Source organism: Pelobates fuscus, chromosome 11 (assembly GCF_036172605.1).
Source record: "Pelobates fuscus isolate aPelFus1 chromosome 11, aPelFus1.pri, whole genome shotgun sequence".
Lineage (NCBI taxonomy): Eukaryota > Metazoa > Chordata > Amphibia > Anura > Pelobatidae > Pelobates > Pelobates fuscus.
The window spans coordinates 3539861-3564252 of NC_086327.1; the positions used below are offsets into that span (position 1 = coordinate 3539861).

Sequence of the window (24392 nt, forward strand, 5' to 3'; positions counted from 1 at the left end):
ACAACAGAAATGATACAAACAAATAGGGGAGAAGGTAGCGCCACTAAAAACCAAATAAGATAAATGTATACTATTTATACTACAAATTTATCTTACCGTATTTGGTTTTTAGTGGCGCTACCGTCTCCCCTGATTGTTTGTACTTTTCGTATCAGTCCTGGCCTTTCTTAGAAAATAATATCTTAATCTGTCATAGAATTCTGAGCGAAGCTGCGGTTTTTCAAGGTAAATGAACAAGGAAACACCTGTCCCCCTCAGGGACTGCTAGACATTTACTGTGGTGGGAACCGAAACGTCATATAATAAATACTTTCTTTATTTGTTTTGATCCCAGAGTAACTAAGAACTGTGTGCGCACAGACTCGCGATGATGCGGTTATTGCAAATGTTAAGTCATGTCACTAATCACTAAAATAGCTTTCGCTAACGGCTGTTTCAATACTACAACATGTTACCTACCGGTAATTCCCTGCTGACGATAATATTAAGGAAATAGACGTTTTTGATTTTTGATTTTTCATAGAAAAGGTACAGAAAGAAGTGATGTGGATGGACTCGCAGGTCTACGCCACTCCAACAAAATGTCATATTTAATTGCATATAACTCAATAAACGTGAGTAGTAGGGTAGCGCGATGCACATGCTATATGATATAGTAACTTTTCTCCATAGCTGGGAGCCAGGTAGTGGGTACAGAGTCATCTAGCTAGGTATGCGTTCTGATGGCATTGAACTGGTCAATCGTCCTCCCAGAAGCAATCACGCGTGCGTAATATGGAGGAACGTGGGCAGTATTCGGAATACTAACAGAGACCAGATGACCAGTCTATCCGTGTTGTGTAAAGGGGCGTTGTGATGCGCTGAGTTCCAATATGTGTGATCATATGGGTATAGAGCCTTTGGGATGACCTCTCACCCCTTCCCCCTACCCCCCTCCTCGAGTTAAGGGAATGGCCAAGGTCCGGGTGGTTTGTGCCTTCTCTTTTACTTCCCCACGTCCGCTGACGAGAATATCTCTTGTTAATAATAGTAGACACCAGTCTGAACACCTGCCTAAGCTAAGTATGAAAAGAAAAATCTCCAGTTTACAATCACCAACTGCTAAATGACCAAATATAAACTATGTCTTGATTGAAGATTATAGTAATTTACCCAATTGCATTTGGTCTGAACTCTAAAGTCTGTGTTTAAAAATGACAGTAAGTCTCACAAGACCCATGGTGTATGCATGTAAATCAGTCTGACACTGTTATTTATCATTCACACGCTTACTGAGTTCCTCTGGCCCTGGACCCTTAGGGACCCCATTATGTTATTTAATTCCCTCCCTAGGAGAATCCATGAGCCTCGTCTTACTGCATAATTTCCCCATAGGTAGCCTGAGTCTCTGAATGATGGACATCAAGGCACTGGATCTAGCCATTGGAAGTATGGACACCAAATCCTACCCCCCATCTACGATAGTCCCCCCAACCTTAACAAGAAAGAACTGGGGTAGAGCCAATACTGGGTACACTAGGACACGGGGGATAACATCCGGTGCTGTAGCAGGACACAATGAATTTTTACACATTTGTAGCTCTTCACACTTTATTAATAAATCTTTGCAAAAGGTTTTGGTATTGACGGCATTTCTTCCTGCACCGGCTACACTTACCTCTCTCACTTACCTCTCTCACTTACCTCTCTCACTTACCTCTCTCACTTACCTCTCTCACAAACCTCTCACGGATGTCACAGTTAAAACAACACTCTGGACACCAACCTGATTTAAGAGCATATGACAGGTTTTGGTTTATTCATGTTGTGTCTTCATGTTCCTGCAGCATAACCTTATATATATCTTTTACAGGGACGGATTAAAAGCCCATTGGGTCTGGTGCTGACAATTATGAAGGGCCTAATTACAGAATCTTATTGATGGAAAACACTAAAACAGTTATACCTTCCAAGCGTCATGTATCTGGTGGAGATGGTGCTGGAGGGAAACTCACAGGATCTAGCTATCAGAATACACATACCCTATGCTAATCTCTCTCTTTCATAGTTTAAGTAAATCCATACCCCCTATAAGCAGTGTCCGGTGAAGCAGGATTTTGTTGGGCGGGGTAGAAGGGTGGGCCACTGATGCGAATCACGTATCCAAAACTGCCCAAAGGGTCAAACATGCCCAAAAAGGGGGCGTGTCTGCACAAAAAAATTAGATGGTCAGCCTGGCGTGAATACGCGTCAGGCTGCCTGCCATTCATGCAGGATGACCAACCAAGGGCTTAGCTTGCAGACAGCACCCGGAGCTTGGCATAAATGCGTCTAATGATGCGCTAGCTCTACGCTTTCTAAGCACTTGCTGGTCCACTCCTCTCCTAACCTTCTTACTAGCAGGCAGAAGCTCCTCTTATACAGTCTGGGACAGAGAAAAAATTTATGTAGTGAGTGTAGAAGAAAGGAAACACGACTTTACCTTAACTAATTTCATTTTCAGACAGTCCACAACAGTTTTGTTCCCCTACATCCGTCTTGAGTTTTTATACTTAAGAAAAAACATGTGAAGAGTTGTAAAAAAATAAAAAAATGATGATATGGTTTGTTTTTTTAAACCAATGAGTCCATTCCATAGGCATGGGCCTGGAGCTGCAGCTCCATCAGCCTCTATGTTAATCCGGCCCTGATCTTTTACCATCTGCCCTTTATCACTAATCCTCTCAGTGAATGCACTGGAAATAAATCATCAGTCCAATATCCTTTATGGAGTCATAGAACTGACCTGGCAGTCAGTCTTATTGGTCAATAGACGTCATTTATCACATATAAATATAAATCATTTATCACGATGTACTCACAGGAAGATGGATACCAGAGCAGGTTGGGGCAAGGTCCAGTGATACGATGTACCCACAGTAAGATCAATACCAGAGCAGGTTGGGACAAGGTCCAGTGATACGATGTACCCAAAGTAAGATGGATACCAGAGCAGGTTGGGGAAAGGTCCAGTGATACAATGTACCCACAGTAAGATCAATACCAGAGCAGGTTGGGGCAAGGTCTACCAGACAGCCACTTGAGGGACTTTCAGAATTGAAACAGACTTTTGGTCCATTATCTGACACTGGACATGAGGACCTCCAGTGTCAGATTTTCCCCATAGGAAAGCATTTAATTATACTTTCCTATGGGGATATCCTAATGCGAGCATGGCCATTGCCGTGCTTGCGCATTAGGTCTACCACGCTGGCGGACGTTGGCGGGGGAGAAGTGTGGGTGGAGCTGAGCCAGTGCCGAGGTACCTCGGTGCTGAACCCAGGTAAGTGGCCTTGACAGATAGGGAAGCTGTAGTGCCAGGAAAACGAGTTTGTTTTCCTGGCACTATAGTTTCACTTTAAATAAATATATACATAAATTGGACCTCATGGGGCTCCCAGAATCCAGAGCTGAACATGCCAGTGCAACGCATTATAAAACATGTGGGAAGGGAGCAGCCTTTAACCCCACAAGATGTCTCTGGAATGGGGGAAAGAAGATGCCCCATGATATTCCCGCTGGCCAGTGGTCTTAGAGACGATGACTAGCCAGGACTCTGATTAGAGTGCTGTGTATGAGTGTCAATGTAGCAAACTGAATGTCCTGCATTTTAACAAAAGGCTGACAGCACATTCCTGCAGCGACACAAAGCAGAACGCCATTTACATTCCCAGCAGTGAGTAGGTCGGCACAGCTTATTGCTGCTAATCTCGGACCTGCGATAAATGCAAATCTAAATGGCAAACTGTGGACAAAAGCAGCTGGTTTGGAAAAACAATCAACTGATTTACTTGATTCAAATTACCGCATTTCAGAATTTAGTAAATGTGATTAGATCGTGTTGCCTCTTGTCCAAAGGCTGACTCACATACGCTGTGCAGATAGGGGTTTCCCATTTTAAAGGGATTCGTTCCAGCATTGTCAATACAGTGTGTTTACGTGTCCCGTTGAGTCGATAACTGGTTTAAAGGGCTAGGAAAATAACATGCGCGAACCTGCAAATTAAAGCTGCAAGCAACGATACTGCCACACACTTTGCAATTATAGATGTAAGAGTTAGAAAATACATGAGACCCCGCATGCACACACAGACACATGGCAACAGGTTAACCCTTTCAGTGCACCGTCTTTGCAGCAGAGAACAGAACTTAAAATGTGTGTGTGGTGGGATGCGGAACACTGGGTTGGGCATGACGAGTGGTGAGGTCAGAAGATACCCAGTTCTCCTCGGCCATAATAGGCCGTGAGATGTCCTTCACTGTCCATGAGGACCAGGGGATGCCCAGCCTTCTGAACTCTAAAATCCAGATATGCAGATATGAGAGTCATCACCCAGTATGTTGGTTATCCACAGGCCCCCAGCCACCCCAACAATATATATCCTTTCCTAACCCCACTCATTTATTCTATATTTACTGGTCAATGCATTGTCTTCTTTCTTTGTCTTTCTAAATGACTTACAAAATAATTACAATGTTTGTTGATACTAAATAAATAGAAAACTACCATATCTCAAAAGAACCTCATTGGCCTAACCCGATATCCCTTCGTCCCTCCAGACCACTTACGGGAGACCACCTGTCAACAATCAACTGGTATTATTCATGTCCCGGCAAACCCACTTTTTAAATTAATATTTATTTTATTTATTTATTTGTAATATAAAGAGCTAGTTGCCATTTATTGATTTTGTTAATGTACTTTCATTTGAGAAAGGGTTAATTTATCATGCATTAATGTGATTTATTTACTAATTTGCGTACTGGTAGGACGGGTTGTGCTCGGCTAGTGAGACCCTATGTCTGTTCTCACTCTGTGTAGAATTTCTGCCAACAGAAGGGATTTTATTTGAGCCCATGAAACTGCAGCCCCATTTAGGGGGATATTTATCAAAGTAACAATTTCCTTCACAATAAATTCTGCTCGTTTTCTCAGATATCTCCGTTACCGAAGACTCCCAGGTTTACATTAGCGGGAAAAAGAGAAGTGAATCATGAATCTTTTGCGTCATCAAAAAAATTGTGTATATTCCAAAGAAGATGGTTAGGGCACAAAAAGCAACAGATTTAACAATCAGATGAATTCAATAAATTGCACCATAAACTCACTGAAAATTGGACAGAAAGGGTTGGAGACACTATGATAAATCTCCCCCTTTGTGTCTATGAATTGGAGCTGCGGTTTTGATGGGTCGTCCTGACGGGTGCTCAAACTCTGGTTGGAGCCTTTTACTAATTAGCATCGCTAATTAGTATTGCATCACATTTTATTCTAGAAATCTTTATTTTACTTGTGCATGGAAGGAACAAACAGGCTTGCAGTGCCACAACAGCTAGAGCACGCGTTGCAGAAACACATAGAGACATTTGTATGGCATCTAATAACTTTGCACACGTTTTTTAAAGATACATATAACAAGAGAAAACATGCTGGGTTCCACCAAAAATGGCACTAGGAGAGAGAGAGAGATAGGAGGGTCCAGGGCACCACGGAATAAAAGTAAAAAAACAATGCCCATAAAATCGTAAATTAAAAGGGGTAAATGAAACATGTCGCTTCAGCTGGAGATAAGGGCCAGGGAGGGACGAAGCAAAGTCTATTGTGTGACTTTCAGCCTATGCCTGCCGTGGGCAAGACGCAGCCCCTTGCTATGGTGGCATTCAGCGGACTGGGAGTCTGAGGAGGCGGTGAGGTAATACCTGGATGGTATGGTAGGCCCTTTGTCGCTTGCGGTTTTCCTGCTGTGGACCTCCCAGGAGATCTCTGTCTTGGTCGGCACTGGTGTATAGCCCCACATGCTGCTTTCCCTGGTTTCCACCAGTGCATTCTACTTGGGGCAGGTTGTCTTGGGGCCTGCGGCCATGCGTGGGTTCTTGGGACTGCTGGGTGTTTTTGGTGTCATTTGAGGTGACACTTATTATTTCAGCGTGGGATTTAGTAAAATGATGTATTTTTAAACCTGACAAATTATATGTAGAAATGAAGAATAGAGGAAAGAGGAAGGGCCAAAACTAAGCCCAAATGGAGAGTAATGGGGGAGGGAAGTCCCTACCTTTTAATGATCCTAAAGGAAAACACAAAATATATAAAATAGATAGGCCGGGGAGTAATACTGGACCAAGCCTGGGGGGATAATACTAAGACAGCTGCTCGCTATGCAGGGAGACAAGCTGATCTTTATCCTATTACAAAAAATCCCCCATGCGGCTTGAGAGACTCACAGTAACTCACAACAGAGTAGTAAAGTAGACTTGTAGAAATAGGGCTAAAAAGGAGTCAGCACTGTAAGGAAAAAAACCCCTACTCAACCCCCACTAGTACTGAGTCCAAAGCAAGGATTCCTATAGTGAGAAGGCTGTCCCTGAATACCTCAGCACAGTGGATAACCCACTTGTGCCTACCAAGTTCCAAGTCCCTACCCAGTCCCTGCCTATCTCAGTAACTTAAGTTAAATTAAACAAAAATCATAATGAGTGCTACCTATAAAGTGCAAAATTATAAAATAAGTTAAAGAGGCTAGCTCGACGCGCGTTTCGGCGTTACAGCACGCCGTCGTCAGGACCGCAGCTCCTGACGACGGCATGCTGTAACGCCGAAACGCGCGTCGAGCTAGCCTCTTTAACTTATTTTATAATTTTGCACTTTATAGGTAGCACTCATTATGATTTTTGTTTAATTTAACTTAAGTTACTGAGATAGGCAGGGACTGGGTAGGGACTTGGAACTTGGTAGGCACAAGTGGGTTATCCACTGTGCTGAGGTATTCAGGGACAGCCTTCTCACTATAGGAATCCTTGCTTTGGACTCAGTACTAGTGGGGGTTGAGTAGGGTTTTTTTTCCTTACAGTGCTGACTCCTTTTTAGCCCTATTTCTACAAGTCTACTTTACTACTCTGTTGTGAGTTACTGTGAGTCTCTCAAGCCGCATGGGGGATTTTTTGTAATAGGATAAAGATCAGCTTGTCTCCCTGCATAGCGAGCAGCTGTCTTAGTATTATCCCCCCAGGCTTGGTCCAGTATTACTCCCCGGCCTATCTATTTTATATATTTTGTGTTTTCCTTTAGGATCATTAAAAGGTAGGGACTTCCCTCCCCCATTACTCTCCATTTGGGCTTAGTTTTGGCCCTTCCTCTTTCCTCTATTCTACTATTATCTAAGGGTTATTCCCTATGTTGGGAGAGTAATTTTTTGAAGGCCTCTGGCACTGATTCATTGGCCACTTTATCTGACCTCTGAATCGGCGCCGTTATTACTTTATTCATTATGTAGAAATGAATTCTGCTCTGTTTACATCTATCCTGGAACTAGGCTCCCTGTCTGTCATCGTCAAACGTGTCGCCTTTTTCTACCGTTACATGAAAAAGAATTACTTTGTACCTAAATCTAGTCATTTCTGTAAAATAGAAATAAACTTTCTTAATTGTTTGTTTTTTTATGCAAGTTCCTTTCTTTTGTTCCAGAAATTTATGAATGAATTGAAAGTTATGAATCAGCTGTGACCTTTTAAAGAGGAACTACGAGATTAGGGCCATTCTTGTGGCCAAACAAGAATGATTTTCAGAAACAGGATTTACAGAAAGCGACCCATATTGTTTATGGTATTCAGACAATTCATAACGAACACAGAAAAAGGAAAAAAGACAAAATCAATAAAAATGAAAAGCAGGTAAATTATTATATTAGAAGAATACAAAAATGGATGTGGCTAGAATTAAGGCGCTAAATGATATGAAGTGAGAATTATTTGTTTAAGCTGCTACGAGCACTTTAGTGGATACTCCAAAACCAAATGACCAAGCAGGGAGTCAGAGTACCACACTACTTGCAATAAGTGCAGCGATAAAGTGTAATAGTGAAACAACGTATACACTTACCCCTTACAATACGCACGGGGTATACATGTAAAGTAAACAGAAGAAAAAAATATATGGAGTAGTATTGTACAGCAACACCTTAGTGAAACATAAATGGGTGACAGAAAAACTCACATTTTAGAGCGCCTTTTATAAGGGTGTAGGCTCTAAACACATCGGCCACTGCGCCTTTAAGGTAGGCAGCGACACCCAAGGGGTAGAACTTGTTCCTATCTTCCCTCTGTCGATGGATATATCTCCAAATAAAGCACAGAAGAGATTTCTTGGTGCAGATTGTCTTAAAGCAGGTGGTACAGAATATATGTAAAAGCTCAGTGCTCACCTTTTACAGAGCCTTTTGGTAACTGGCTCTAAGTACTGCAGGCATAGGTGTCAAGTAGGAGGTGACACTTCCCTCAACCGGATACCAAATATGAGGAGGAGATAGGTGTAGGTAACTTTAAAATTACAATTTATTAAACAGAATAATAATAACAATAATAATAATTCTGTGCTTTATTTGGAGATATATCCATTGACAGAGGGAAGATAGGAACAAGTTCTACCCCTTATGTGTTGCTGCCTACCCTAAAGGTGCAGTGGCCGATGTGTTTAGAGCCGACACCCTTATAAAAGGCTCTTTAAAATGTGAGTTTTTCTGTCACCCATTTATGTTTCACTAAGGTATTGCTGTACAATACTACTCCATATATTTTTTCTTCTGTTTACTTTCCATGTATACCCCGTGCGTATTGTAAGGGGTAAGTTGTTTCACTATTACACTTTAGCGCTGCACTTATTGCAAGTAGTGTGGTACTCTGACTCACTGCTTGGTAAATTATTATTATTAACATATACAAAGCACCAACTTACTCTGCAGAATGTTACAATTTTTAATACGGGATTATAAAAGTTAATAAGAAACAGACTATTATTGAAGTTAACAGAAACCACACGTTTAATGAGGATTTTACAATCTAGAGGAGGTGAGTTACGAAAACAAATATTTGCAGTAAATGTTTTGTTAATCCCAGAATTCAGATTGTAAAACTATCAGCAAAACATATAAAATCGGTTAATGTGAGTTTAATGCCATACACGGTAGGTCAAATAATCTTTAGAAAAGGCCATCTGTGTATGAAATGAAAGAGGCACAATATAATACTACCAGGGTTGCTGTATCTCTGGGGCAGAATGGGCACAAGTGATTTTTTCCCAGTCTCCGAGTTCTCATATTCCTATTTTTTGATTCAATGCATTCACTTAGACTTAGTTGAAAGGGTAATCCAGACGTGGACACCATGCTCATTTTGCCATGAGGGATATCAGTTACATTTTACTAACAAGGCCCAGAATGATCATGCAGAGAGAACTTGCCGGCATTTCGGTTCTGGATGGCCCTTATGGGTGGGATCGGTCTGATATACAATGGTATCGATTCTCTCTGTAATGGCACAAGTCCTGAGACCTGAGCGGGGATTTATTGAAGGGCAAGCTACTGAGTATCTCTAAGCTTCTGTCCGATCTCACATTCTCTGTTTTTGTTACAATTTAATACTACCAGGGCTATGGAAAGGAATATCTGGTATAAATCTTCACGGTCCGTCTTCCATCAAAATGTAAAACACTGTGTGAAGATTCCCATGTGAGGGTCCAGACCACTTTGATACATTTTGACTGTAAATAACATTGAAATGTATGCGGCTACCTGGAAGTGAGGCGGTAAATACCAAGGGTCTGATTTAATTTATAATCTGAAATTTTGTACATCTGGATTCAATGGAATGCTAGAATGGTGTGCCTTAGATCACGCAGAACTCTCACACTACCATTCCACCAGTCTCCCTGGTAATAATTCATAAACAACACAGGAAATAAACTAACCACACACAATCAGTGAGAATTTAGGAGTGACTCCATAGGGGATTTCCAGATTAGTGAACCAGATAAATCTAGATCAGTGTTGCTTAAAAGGTAGATCCCCAGATTTTTTTAAAAGCACAGCTTTCACGAAGCTTTGCCATTCTAAAGGCGTGCAAAGAATCATGGGAGTTGTAGTTCTACAACATCTGGCGATGTACCTTTTGAGCACCCCTTGTCTAGATATTCTCCCTCTGCACATTTTTTGCTTTGCTTTTCATAAACATATTGTATTTTAGAATTTATTACATTACAAAAGGCAAAAGACTGGCAGTCGCTGCTGTTTCAAATTACTGACTGGTTTATTGATCTGTTGTTGCATTGCGACTTCTGCAAACATTGCGATTTCTGGGGAATGTGCAACGACTCGCTGTTTGGATGACACGTATTATTCATTGCAGGAATAGTAATAGTCATTGTGTCATTTAAGGGCGAAGCGCTGCTCCCCAAATTTTCACATTCTATAAAAACAAAATAAATTCACACCAAATCTTAGCATATTGGAAATAAACATTTATTAAAAATAAATTTTATTGCCAGGCATTAATAATTTGAGAGGGATTTTACTGTACAAGTTATCGTTATCCTCATTTATCCTATATCCTAATGCCTAATAATTCCAGCACCGTTCCACAATACACTGCAGACTGAGCAAAGAATTACATTTCCTTTCCACTAATTAACAAGGAGATCTCAAATCAAAAGGTTTTTTTTTTGCAAAACACTCGCTAAATAAAAGTCATAGATGGCTTATGTTAAAATAAGGGGAACAGATTTTTCTTTTTTTTAGAATTTATAATATGTGAATCTCTAAGGCACAGCATGGCATATCATGCAAATCATACTAGGTCCATGATGCCACAAGTGAGGACAATGTAATGAGAGGAATGTGAGTGTTTTGAATCTTTATACCTCTGTCTACTGCAGGCTCCATCCCTGTAAGTGGCTGGATGTGATTACATGGTTTGAGGAATAGAGGTGACAATTCCTATTTAATAAATCAATGAGTATTCTATTAATTGGTATAACAAAATCCATGTGTAGATATAGCTTTATATAAATCTAAATATTAGTAAAACACACAGCACGCAGGAACATTGATACATCATGGATTTATTCATTTATAAAATATTTAAAATGCCCCCCAGAGCGTTATATTAGTCTGAGATGGTTTAACGAGATATAATAAAGTAATTATAATTAGTATATTATAAAGGATAAGGCTTTAATGTACAGCAGTTCACGATGTGTTCAGGCATTCACTACACTAACACATCTTCATTACCGCTGACATAACAAAAGCCACATTATTTCCCACGAAGAGTCCTATTCTATAATAATAACGATATTAATAATAAGAATTCAATAAACATCAGAAAACATCATCGTTACATGAATTCGGTTTTTGTTGACCTGCACTAATGTGCATTTTGTTGAATTGTCCCCATAGAAAGTGTAATAATCAGGATGATCTATCACGTTCCCTGCTGTGTCTCCCCAACATTGGGGTTCCGCTTGTTATAGCGATAGAATTATCTGGAGATTTAGCTCCGTGGTGTGTTTGGGACAGGGGAAGATTTTCTTCAGAGATTGTTTGAAGTCCATTTCCTTCCACAGGATGGTCCTCGGGATTTCCAGGTATATTCACTGAGGTGTAGCGAACACTAACAAAGAAGATTGGGAGTTATTATATTGGCACAAGTTAAGTGACTTCATATTTTCTGTTTTTCACCCTGGGGTCATAATCAATCAGACTTGGGATTACAAAAAGGCACCAAAAGGGACCAATGATAGAGCCTTCCCCAGCTAGTTACACAGAATCCTGTTCTAGACCCAGCCAGTTACACAGAATCCTGTTATAGACCCAGCCAGTTACACAGAATCCTGTTCTAGACCCAGCTAGTATACACTGAATCCTGTTCTAGACCCAGCCAGTTACAAAGATTCCTGTTCTAGACCCAGCTAGTTAACCCATAATCCTGTTCTAGAACCAGCTAGTTCACACAAAATCCTGTTCAAGACCCAGCTAGTTAACCCAGAAATCTGTTCTGGACCCAGCTAGTATACACTGAATCCTGTTCTAGACCCAACTAGTTAACCCAGAAATCTGTTCTAGACCCAGCTAGTATACACTGAATCCTGTTCTAGACCCAACTAGTTAACTCAGAAATCTGTTCTGGACCCAGCTAGTTTACACTGAATCCTGTTCTAGACCCGGCTAGCTAACCCAGAAATCTGTTCTAGAATCTGACCCAGAAAGAATTATACTTTCCTGATACTTACCAGCATATATTAAGCTGAACATGTCCTCTTTTTCTGAAAACAAACAATAAAGATGTTTTAATACAATTTACAGTACCGTGTCTATTTTTCTCCTTGTTTAATAGATTAACTTTATTTTTTTAAATGCCCTTACACTTTCTAATAGTTTCTGCTGTTTATCTGATTAAACCAGTTCTGGGCTCCTATTTGGTCTATCCTGGAGAGCTGACATTTTGCTGGAAGATTTGCGGTCCCCGCTGTAATTGGCAGAATACACCATAGAGTGTCATTGAAGCATCGCACAAGGCCATATTGTAGCTGGCAGTGAATGTCTATGATGTTTTCCACCATGGGACTCCAACAAAATGGCTACTCCATGAAAAGGCAAACATCCATTAAATCAATATTTATTTTGCAAAGAGTGAAAAAGAACAACTAATGCCTTCAAATTAGAAGAATTTGTATTCCTTACCTTTTCAAACAGTAACAGTAAATTAAAATTATAGAAAATACTGCCAGAGGAATGATGACCCATAGAGCAATGGCCCATCCAGGAAAACGTACGTCAGTCTGATCACCATCTGTTGTGTTTCCTATTGGACCCACCAGCTTCATCTCTGGTTGGATCGGCTCATCTAAAACCATGAGGAATACGAGTTAAAAGGCTTGGTGTCTACGGTTTACTACTCTGAGCTAACAAAAGAAAAAACATCGATTTTCTACTACCGGGCCCATCAACTTCTAATTGTTGGAGATTTAGATATAGAGGTCTTTATGTCCTAGATTCACAATACAAACACATTTTTAAGCTAAACTAAATACATTTAACTTGAACATAATAGCCTCAATTTTATACTTTTTGATAAGCATATTTAAAGGATTTATCTACAGATGTCTATAGTGGAGTCTACGGGCATTTTTGTAGCTAATTCATTTGAAAAGTGTAAAAAAGCCAAACTCACGGCAAATGCCAACAAAGAATCTTTAACAACATGGTGACTTACCGACTAGTACTGATTGGATTATCTTCCTGTGGCCGTATTCCATGGTATAATTCACAGAAACCTGGTCTGTTGTGTTCATGTAAACACACGAATCACGGAAAGTGAAGTTGAAATGTGGATATTTTTTTCCGCAGCGCTGGAATGTTCTTGCCAGGGTACAGATTTCCTCCAGTTTCGAATTCCGTATCACCATGATTTCATCTGACAGATTCACCAGCTTGCTACAAAACTGATATATCAGAGAAGGCCCCTTTGAGTTTGGCATCTGAGTATCTGCAAACAAATAATATATAGCTATAATGGCACAAGGGAGTAAAACATTTTGAGACCTGAGCGGGGACTAACCGAAGGGCAAACTACTGAGTTTCTCTAAGTTTTTCCCATTCTCAGAGTGTTCATATTCTTTGTTTTTGTAAAGTCAGTAATTTAGTTCACTGTGCGAACATAGGAAGCTGTTCACGCATTTATTTTCCTACATTGGTCATTTTTCCAATACATCCTTTGTCATGATACTTTTTTTTGTAGTTCATTAAGAAGTGATAACTATCACTATTGTTTGTCCAACCTGCGGCCCCTCAGATGTTGCTGAACTACAACTCCCATGATTCTTTTGTTGAAACAGATAGCCAGGGAAACAGGGGAGTTGTAGTTCAGCAACATCTGGGGGGCCGCAGGTTGGACAACCCTGCTGTAGCTAATGACAATCTGAATGGATTTATCTGCATAGAGCTGAGCCAAACAGAGGAGTAATTAGACGGTATTGTCCTATAGACAGACAAAATATTGAAGAGAAACTTCCAAATACTTTCTACTTCTCAAAAAACAATACACAGTACGAATTGACTTTATCATTTAACATCTAGCCCTCCACCCTGCAATTAGTAACTACTGCAGCTAATTTTAGGAAATGAAGACACATTGCTGAGAAATAAGAGCCATTTGCCTATCTAGTCTGCCTCTAAAAAGACCAAATGTATACATACATTTTTTGGAATCTGTATACCTGAACATGTTAATATCATTTATGTAAACATTTTATTTCTTCACGCCCTACTGCTTCTAAGAAAAATAATATCTATTCAATGCGGATATCTAAAGCCAAATCAGAAACAATGTATGATAAAGGACATTATATTTTTGCAAATTTTCCCCAAAACGCTTTTTTTCTTTTAGTTTTGCTTAATCCTTAGCTACCAACGATGTATCCCATGTGTCAATTGTCACGCTATTTTTAAAACTGAAATAACCTTTGTCACGGGTTCTTGGAGGGGCCTATGGCCAGCCTCTTGCCTCAGGACTATGGGCCCTGCAATATACCTTGCCCAATGCACTTTAAAAGGCTCTGTTCATGTGAGTTATGTACTTTTGTACTTCAGACAGAGAGACCGACCGTTAGCCTTGATTCCCTGGAACTGTTTTGGGCATGGGACCATGCCTGCGGTCGGTCAAAAATATGACTTCCATTAAAATCCCGAACCCCTGAACCGATCTCGGTGAGTTTTGGATATGTTGGTCACCCAGATCGAGGCTATCAGGGGATGTAACTTTTACGGGTTTACCATGGGTTTTGGGGGTATTTTTGGAGTGTTGTTAAAAGTTGTGTTTTGTGTGCAAGATAATTGAGTTAGTTCAGCTCCTGACTCAATTTTCTCCCAGGCATAGAGGAGGGATTGTTTTGTATGGGAGTGTCCTAGAGAGCCACTGCAATTGTGTGTATGTTTTTACTGTAGTCTACTCTCAGATCCAGGGGGGAGTTGCCCTTGCATGGGGACTGTCATAAAATGCCAGTTGTGGCTGTCATATAAGAGATTTGTTTTACCCTTCATGAAGTCTAGGCTGATGTTTGGGGGATTGGAGAGCTATATTCACACTCTGGGGATTGCTATAATCACTATGCTCCCTTGGATCACAGCAATTGCTCTTGTAAGAGCAGCCTGCATCCCTCTCTGGACTAGGAGAGGTCTACCTACTGGAAGCTGGATCCTGGTCTTGGGTCCAGGGTGGGTGGAGGACAGTGAGATGCCAACCAAGCTGTAAGGCTGGAAGTGGGGACTACAGTGCTGATGTGTCTGGTGGAGTGCTTGGAGTACTCAGTGAGCACTAGGAAGCATCGATTGGCGGAGGCACCCAGTCGGGGGGCCAGGCGGTCCGCCACAATAAGGATCTGAAAATCTTTTGAGATCATATTCGATGTATTTGTATTTTTAAAAGAGGCAAACTTTGATTACATTTTCAGTGGGTTTTTTAACACTTTCCCCACTGTAATATATTTCCGTGTAAACACTCATTAACTTGTTAACTAAGTGTTAATCCTCTCACCCTCAGATCTTCATTATCTTTCTGTTCAGGTGTCATTATATCAGACAGAGAGTAGGAAATGCCTGCATTAGTGAGTGTGGCAATCTGTAAGTGCCACTAACACAAACACACTTACCATTAGCAGTGACACTGGGAAAAACTCCGCACAGGCACAACGCTAACACCAGCCAGATCACATGACCTGCCGGAGACAATAAAACAGCTTGTGACATTCTAACAGCAATACAGATACATTATTAGAGACATATGGAGCAATTAGTACAAGCAGAGCATCATTTCAAAAGGGAATTGCTCCAAATATATTCAGCCAGTGGAGAATAAAAATTGCATTTATTAAAAACCGAAAACTAAAGAATAAAATCAAAATCTAGACGAGTTTGGTTTATCGGATGCCATTTTGTGTAGAAGCTGCCATTTTGTAGAGCCCTCAAGGTGGTGCTTTATTTATTTATTTTCACATTTGTTTATAGGCATCAGGGGTATAATAGAATCTATTTCTCTATTAGAATCATCTATTACAATCTAACCTGCAATGGTGTCTACAAGATACAGCGGGGAATCATCTAGTGTCAGATTATGCTTGTTCTCAGGAAGGTATTATCTATATCAGTCTGAGTGCCCATGCTACCAATTCCGCCATTGGATTGGAAACAATTGTCTTGTTGTGTGAGAACTCCTGGTAGTTGAAGATTATTGTGTTTTGTTTTAGACCCATAAACACACAAACTGACTCGTATTTCGACTCCTTAAACTCAATTACATATTGTTTTACATATTGTTTTTTTCAACCTAAACCTATTCACAATGTCCATCTTTTTATTCATCCAAAATAAACAAGTAACAAGATACAAAGATCTTGAGATTTATCATCTTATCATGAGGCACATCTTATTTTTTCTTACAAATAAAACAGAAGCAGTTGTGAAATAACTTACCTTTGTGTATGGCTGGCAGTGTGGGTGACTTGCTTTGGGATGTAGGGAATGTTTCACAATCTGTATTCGGTCTTTTCTTCTTTTTTCTCCTTTTCTCCCTCCTTGGAGCACTTTCTTGACCGATTTCATGTTTTACAGAGTTGTGACTTGGTTTGCATGTAGATCCTTCGAGCAAGCTTTTCACTTCCTTCTGAGAGCTCTCTGTGATCTTATCCAAATATTTGGTTTCTTCTGCCTTGTTCTCGGTTTGCCATTTCCTCCTCTCACGTTCAGTCTCTACATCTTTGGGTCCTTGTTTCAAACTCCTTCCTTCCTCAAATTTGCTCTCATTTTCCTCTTCCACACTTTCAAATTGCCCTGGCAAACTGTTTGTGCTACTCTGCATGCTCTTTGGTTTACTTAACATGCAATTTGTTGTCTTATCCATTATTTTGGCTACTTCTCCCAAAATTGTAGTTTCTATATTTATGTTCTCAGATTCATACCCCACGTCACTTGTTCCTCGGTGCATACACTCTAGTTTCCCCTCTACACTCAAAGCCAAGCCATGCAATCTTTCAGTGTCTCTATGCATGCTGTTTGGTCCACCCAAAATTCTGTCATTATAATCAAATGTACTTTTGATTTCATGTTCCTCATCCATGTCCTGAGCTACCCAATGCACACATTTGAGGTCTCCCTGAATGCATTTTGGTCCACCCACAATCCTTCTAGCTTTATCGTCTATATTTTTGGCTTCCTCTGCCAAGGTTTTGATTTTATCAACCATGCTCTCATCTACCCCATACAAACTTTCAGTATCTGTTAGCATGATCTTTGGTTCACCCAACATTCTGTCAACTACCTCCTTAATATTTTTGCCATCTTTTGCCAAGATTTTGATTTTCTCAACATTGCTTTCAGTCACCACTTGCAAACATTCAGTGTTTTCGTCAATGTACTTTGGCTCACCCAACATTCCATCAACCTTCACCTCCTTGTTTTTTGCTTCTTCTCTTAAGATCTCAGATTCCCAAAGTATGTTGTCACATTCAGTCTTCAAACATTTGGTTCCTCCCTGAAATCTACCCCCCTCTTCACACATACTCTCATCTTTCCTTTCCACATTCTCAGTGACTACCTGACAACATTCAAAGTCTTTTGGTCCACCCAATATACAGTCTACATTCTCATACATGTTCTTGGTTTCCCCTCCCAAGGCCTCAGTTCTCTCTTTCATGTTTTTAGCTACCTGCTGCAAACATTCAGTGTCTCTGTCCATGCTCTTTGGTCCACCCAACATTCTGTCAACTTTCCCCTCCATATTTTTCAAAGTTTTGCTTTTCTCAACGATGTTTCCAGTTATCCTTTTAAAACTTTCAGTGTCTCCTGGAATGCTATTTGGTTCACCCAATATTCTGATGACTTCTTCCTCCATCTTGCTGACATTCTCTGCCAAGTTATTGGTTTTCTTATTCAAGCTCTCATCTACCCCATACAAACTATCTGTTAGCATGATCTTTGGTTCACCCAACATTCTGTCCACTGTCTCCTTCGTATTTTTGGTATCTTCTGTGGAGATTTTTAAGTTATCAAGCATGTTCACAGTCTCCCCATGTAAACTTTCAGTGTTTCTGTCAATGTGTTTTGGTCCACCCAACATTTCATCAACCTTCACCTCCTTGTTTTTGGTTTCTTCTACCAAGGTCTCAGATTCACAAAGTATATTGACAGATTCAGTCTTCAAACATTTGGTTCCTCCCTGCAATCTATTCCATTCTCCACACATACTCTCATCTTTCCTTTCCACATTCTCAGTGACTACCTGACAACACTCACAGTCTTTTGGCACTTTCTTTGGTCCACCCAACATGAACTCCCCCTTCTCATAAATGCTCTTGGTTTCCTCTCCCATGGCCTCAGCTCTCTCTTCCATGTTCTTCGCTACCCCCTGAAAACATTCAGTATCTCTCAACATGCTATTTGGTCCACTCAACATCCTGTCAACCTCCTCCTCCATATTTTTGTCTTCCTTTGCCAAGGTCTTGCTTTCTTCAACTATGTTCTGAAAACTCTCCCTTTTTCCATATCTACTTTCAGCTTTCCTTTCCACACTTTGCAAACATTCACAATCTCCCCACACTCTCTTTGCTCCATCCAATGTGCAGTCCCCAATCTCATGCATGCTCTTGGTTTCCCCTCCCAAGACCACAGTTCTCTCTTCCATGTTCTTAGCTACCTGCTGCAAACATTCAGTATCTCTGTGTATGCGCTTTGGTCCACCCAACTTTTTATCTACTTCCTCTTGCATGGTCTTGCTTTTTGGATTCATACACTTAACAGTGGCTCCTTCATCTTGGCCATCTATGTCAGGCAAACTCTCAGAGTCTCCATGCATGCTCTTCGATTCCCCCAACATGCTCTCTTTTGCACCGCCCATGTTTCTGACTGGCTCTGCCAAGGTTGTTGTTTTCCTCTTCATGTTCTCAGATTTAGCTTCCAATTTATTAGTTCCTCCCTGGTAATTCTTGCCTTCCCACTGTGAGCTTTCTATGTCCTGTCCCAGCTGCACGCTTCCAGGTTCATCCAGCATGGTGGGGTCTGTATCTCCGTTCATGTTCTTGTCTTCGCTCTTCAAGCCTTCATCTTTTCACTGCATCACTGCATTTCTGTGACTTTATCCTCCACACATTTTTTATTTCTAGTTCACACCATGCGTATCTCTGCTTTCTACAACCTGCAAGTTATCCGCAATCTTGGGGCAAAATGTCTGAATACTCCAGAATGATCTCAATTATCTCTCCCAAGCTTAATCTGCCTCCTTCAAATTATCTAATCAACCTCCAGTGTGGTCTCCTTTCTTGTGATTGATGGAGATTGAACTTTAGTGAGAAAGTCTTTGTATCAGACACTGCTCCCAACGGGCTCTCTAAGGGAGATAAACACAGGCACTAAATTAATTAGAAATACATGTGGACACTGGGAGACTTAACCATACTGATACTGAACACAAAAAAATTAATACAATCTTCAAAATGTAACCCTCGACTCTGTGCCCGGTACAAATCCATTTAAACTGAAATCAGACATTTTTCACTTTAAAGCCATATCTGGGCCTTATGGAAAGTAATCAAATGGAAATAGTGCATCCAGGAATTACAAGGAAATCGGAGCTAAACACTGCTCAGGCTGTGCAGCTTACAGACACAATAGCAGTAGATTGCAAGCTCTGAAAGCGAGATTTTCAATCTGCATTAATAACTACCCCATAAAGTATAACGTGAAATCTTCATGAACGTTAATTTATCCGTTTCAACTCAGCAATGCAGTTCCACCCCAGTTTGCTTATTTATAAGATTGTTAATATAAACTAAAATAGTTTTCCACATTCTGGATCAAACAGATGTTTATTTTGCAGATAGAGTAGTAATAACTCATTTCCATTGTATAAAATACAGCGTGCAATTCTATTTCTCCTCTAAGCAAACAATCCCCACTGCTAATTTACTGGATACATTAAATAAAAGAGAAATAAAAGATAAATAAATGGAAAAACACACCAAGATAATGAAAGTATGCGAGGGAAGAGGTGCAGTTACATGCTATTATTGTGACAATGCTCACCACGCGCACATGACTTCCTTTGAAGTAATTTGTTTGGTTTTGTAACAGGCAGGCTCTGTTATAATGTGTGATGTATTTGAATTTTAATGGGACTGGGAAAGGTATTTGAACCGTGTTTAGGATTGCCGTCAATCTCTAGCCCATCACACAAACAGTGGTCGGAGTCCCCTGAGACACACAGTGAGACGTCCGAGCAACCAACACACAAACTCCCATCTATACACACAAATAATTACAGGCACACAAAGAAACACACTCCCTGGCACACAGCGCCATAGAGTCAGCTCCATAACTTCCCACCAATCCCCACACACCCAGCAACCCCTCCCACACCCAGCAATCCCTCCCACACCCAGAATGAGAGACATGGAAGGGCTGAGGGGGAGAATAAGAAGCATGCAAGGACTAGGAATAATGAGACACACGGATGGGCTGGGGGGGGGGAATGGACTGGGAGGTGGGGGGGGGGGGAAATGAGACACATGGAGTTTAAGCAGGCCTGGGATAGGCATAAGGCTATCCTAACTATAAGACTAATGAAAGTATTTAGAAAATTGGGCAGACTAGATGGGCCGAATGGTTCTTATCTGCAGTCACATTCTATGTTTCTATATTTCTTTGGAGGGGCTGAGGGGAAGAATGAGACACATGGAGGGGCTTTGGGGGCGAGGATGACACATGTGGAGGGGCTGGGGGTTGGATAAGACACATGGAAGAGCTACGGGGAGAATGAAACGCATGGAGGGGCTGGGGGAGAAAGATAAATGAGGGGGTGACACACATGGAGGGGGTTAGAGACATAAAGGAGCTGGGGAGATTGAGACATGTGGAAGGGCTGGGAGCAGAATGAGATACATGGAGGGGCTGGGGGGTTGAGACATATGAGAGGTTGGGGGAGATGAAACACATGGAATAAGACACATGGAATAGCTGGGGGAGATTAAGACACCTGTAAGGGCTGGGGGGAATGAAACACATGGAAGGACTGAGGGGGAGAATGAGACACCTGGAAGGGCTGAGGGAGGGAATATCACATATGGAATGGCTAGGGGGGAGATTGAGAAACATGGAAGGGCTGGGGGGAGAATGAGACACATGGAATGCTTGGGGGGTAGATTGAGGCAAATGGAGGAGCTGGGAGGTGGGGTATGAGACACATGGAAGGGCTGGGGGCAGAATGAGATACATGGAGGGGCTGGGGGTATGGAGACACATAGAAGGGCTGAGGGAGATGAAACACATGGAAGGCCTGGGGGGGAGAATAAAACACATGGAAGGACTGAGGGGGAGATTGAGACACATGGAAGGGCTGGGGGGAGAATGAGACACATGGAAGGGCTGGGGGGGAGAATATCACACATCACGCCTGGGGTAGAATGATACAAATGGGGGGTGGAGGGGCAAGGGTAATTTTTGCTCCTGGGCCCAGTGGTTTCTAGTTATACATCTGCCAGCAAGGATGTGTGAGCAAATTAATTTCTCACTGGTTTTAATTGATTTAAGATAATGACAGGCAATTTTGTGAGTTTGAAGAGCCCTTGTTACATGGTGTTCGTATGGGTGACTGCGTGTTCCTGGTAAATCCATGCTTTACAAGGGCTCAAGCTAATCACTAAAGTGAACATTTTGGGGGATTCAAAATGAATTGAAATTTAATCTCACATTTTGTCCCAAAATTGGCAAATGGAAAACAGTGAAGAATTACTTTGTCTAGTTGGCCTAAAATTATTGTGAAATCCTAATGATTCCCAATTTAAAGTATACCCCTCAGGGTTTAACTGACTGGATACTCCCTGTTGTTTATTAAAATTGAGGGTCCAGGCTGGAGATGTCCCGTATAGTTAATGTATGTTAGAAACAATCATTATATAGAGTACAGAAATGGAGAATATTTGTGACAGAAACGTCCATCCTTTCAATGGTTGCCAATGAGGCTTCACTCCCATGTCATCTAATGCCAATAAAGAAACACAACATGCTCGTGGGTAAGCTAGAGAGACGATGGACCCGCTGTTATTTAGCGATCTGATTTAAATGGTTCTGACTCTTTAGATGGTGTGCTTGGACCTGAGTTCAATGTATTCGTTGCCCAGGTTACACGTGCCTTTCCCCCCTCGCCATGTTCCTGTTTTGCTGGTTTCCTGCAGGGCATTGTCCCAATGCTTAGAAATTTGTCCTTTAGATGTAAAAACGATTGCTGGTTGCACTGAATGACTTAACTACAGATATAAGTTTGTTTATCTAATTAAACCTGAGAATTAACACTCAATCCCTTGTAAAGTTAATGAAGTGTAATTATTTACTTTGTTCTCCCCGGAGGGGCGAGTTATTATTTTGGGGCTGATTCCGTTGGCACATGCCCAGTGCGCTCCTTACCAGTGGAATGACGACACTTCATTGATTGTTTTTTGTATAACTTTATATTTATGTTATCACGTATGTAGTAAAGCACTCTATAGCATGAAGTCCTATAAATAGTCCATAAATTATATTCTTTGTTTCTCTCCAAAGCAGTATGTTTGTATGCTGCCCAGACCCTCCAGCATTGTTTATTTATTTGGGGAGGGGGGTCTGTTTCTTTGGTTACAATAACTTTCTATGGAGAAGAAAGCAATGAAATTAGACCACAATGGTTATGGAGCTCTGATTGGCCCGGTTCCTGAGCTTTGACATAAACTCTCACTAGTCTTTAAGGGGTTAAAACTCTATAGGACCGAAAAAAATGACTTCAGCCCAACATGTTGCAAACCTCCATAAACGCTGCTTTGCCTGAGTCTGGGCTAACTTGCTCAATACACGGGTTAAAGTCCTGTGTCGGTTTGGTCAGTGCACCCATTACTACATTAACCCTGGCAGTGCTGCAGGACTACCCGGAGTGAGCCTTCCCCAAATCAACGTTTTTTAAAACTTTATTTAAATAAAATGTTATGTACAGACAGGACACAGAGCCCCAAGAAGTTCATTTATAAATAAAGTGCATGAAAAAAAATAGAAAGATGGAAAATAAGAAAAGGAAGTTAGTAAAAGGATTTAAAGGAAACATTTTCTATGCCCCAGCCCGTCCACACTCTCAGGTATATAGAAACGTACAAAATAAAGCCCTGGACTCAAACTCCCACTACTCCTGGGCGGCAGCAATGGCTACAGTATTCATCAGCTTTATACAGAATATCAACTAAGATGTTTTTCATACGTTCCAAGACAGCATTCCCACCATGGATGAAAAAACATGACTTTAGCTGCTTCTTGACTTACATTATTCACGCTCCCTCTGTCTCCTTCACCCAACCTGCAGCTCTTTCCTCAGCTACTGATAAGGTGGCCTCCACAATAATTGTGCAATATCCGGGTGACGGGTCACACCCTATATACCCACGGCAGGAAGGTGGGGGCTGGTCGTAAGATGTCGCACACCCCTCCTTCCCATAGCAAGAAAGCTGGGTCTGGAAATACAATGGTTGTAACAGCAAATATGTAACTATGTAACTATGTAAATAAAGGGTTCAAAGTGAATTTCAAAGTTAGTTTAAACCAGAAAAACTGGAAAACCTCTCCCAGAACAGCCATGTTTGCAGTTTGACTATTATGAACTAAATTTTAAAATTCACTTTAAATTCACAGAAATTCACACTTTGGTGAGTAACCCTTCAAGACATTTTAATGACTTTATGCTGATTTATATCGGAGAATATAATAAGTATTTTACTTTACAAATTAATTGTTAGCACATTTTTTAAAGGTGCAGTGTGTACGAGGGTATCAGAGAGCTCTACAGCTCTGATACCCTCGTACACACTGCACCTTACTGATAGTTCTATTACTTTGGGCACATACACATACAATCTCACTCACTAACAGGAACATACACACACACACACACACACACACACAATCTCACTCACTAACAGGAACACACACACACAATCTCACTCACTAACAGGAACACACACACACAATCTCACTCACTAACAGGAACACACACACAATCTCTCTAACTAACAGGCACATAAACACACACACAGACACACACATACAATCTCACTCACTAACAGGCACATACACACACTTACACATACAAGCTCACTCACTAACAGGACAACACACACACACAATCTCACTCACTAACAGGAACACACACACAATCTCTCTGACTAACAGGCACATAAACACAAACACAGACACACACATACAAGCTCACTCACTAACAGGACCACACACACACAATCTCACTTCAAGGAGCCCAATACGACTATAATGAGCTGCATGGTCGAGTTGCCAGAAAGAAGCCTTTATTGCGCCAATGCCAAAAAAAGCAACATTTTACAATATGCCCGACAACACCTTGACACGCCTCACAGCTTCTGACACACCGGAACTTGGAGTGACGAGACCAATTAGAGATTTATGGTCACAATCATAAGCACTATGTTTGGAGAGGGGCCTATAGTGAAAAGAATACCATCCCCACTGTGAAGCA

General features: G+C 41.1%; 1 protein-coding gene across 1 annotated transcript; it reads right to left on the bottom strand.

The window, feature by feature from the left end:
- Nucleotides 1–10402: 10402 nt before the first annotated feature.
- LOC134577932 (uncharacterized) lies at nt 10403–23240 on the bottom strand. Its single transcript, XM_063436869.1, has 7 exons — nt 23171–23240; nt 16313–19220; nt 15493–15558; nt 13059–13331; nt 12527–12689; nt 12076–12108; nt 10403–11456 (listed from the first exon to the last, which is right to left on the bottom strand). Exons 2-7 carry the CDS (start codon nt 18906–18908, stop codon nt 11255–11257), a joined length of 3333 nt encoding a protein of 1110 aa, XP_063292939.1. The 5' UTR covers nt 18909–19220; nt 23171–23240; the 3' UTR covers nt 10403–11254.
- Nucleotides 23241–24392: the final 1152 nt, after the last annotated feature.

Bases quoted from the DNA above. Each gene is read 5' to 3' on its own strand.
- LOC134577932 (XM_063436869.1), bottom strand. From the start codon at position 18,908: ATGAACGGAGATACAGACCCCACCATGCTGGATGAACCTGGAAGCGTG. The intron at 12,690-13,058 runs GTAAGTCACCAT...TCATGGTTTTAG, and splicing joins AATCCAATCAGTACTAGTCG to ATGAGCCGATCCAACCAGAG. The intron at 11,457-12,075 runs GTAAGTATCAGG...CTTCTTTGTTAG, and splicing joins GTTCAGCTTAATATATGCTG to TGTTCGCTACACCTCAGTGA.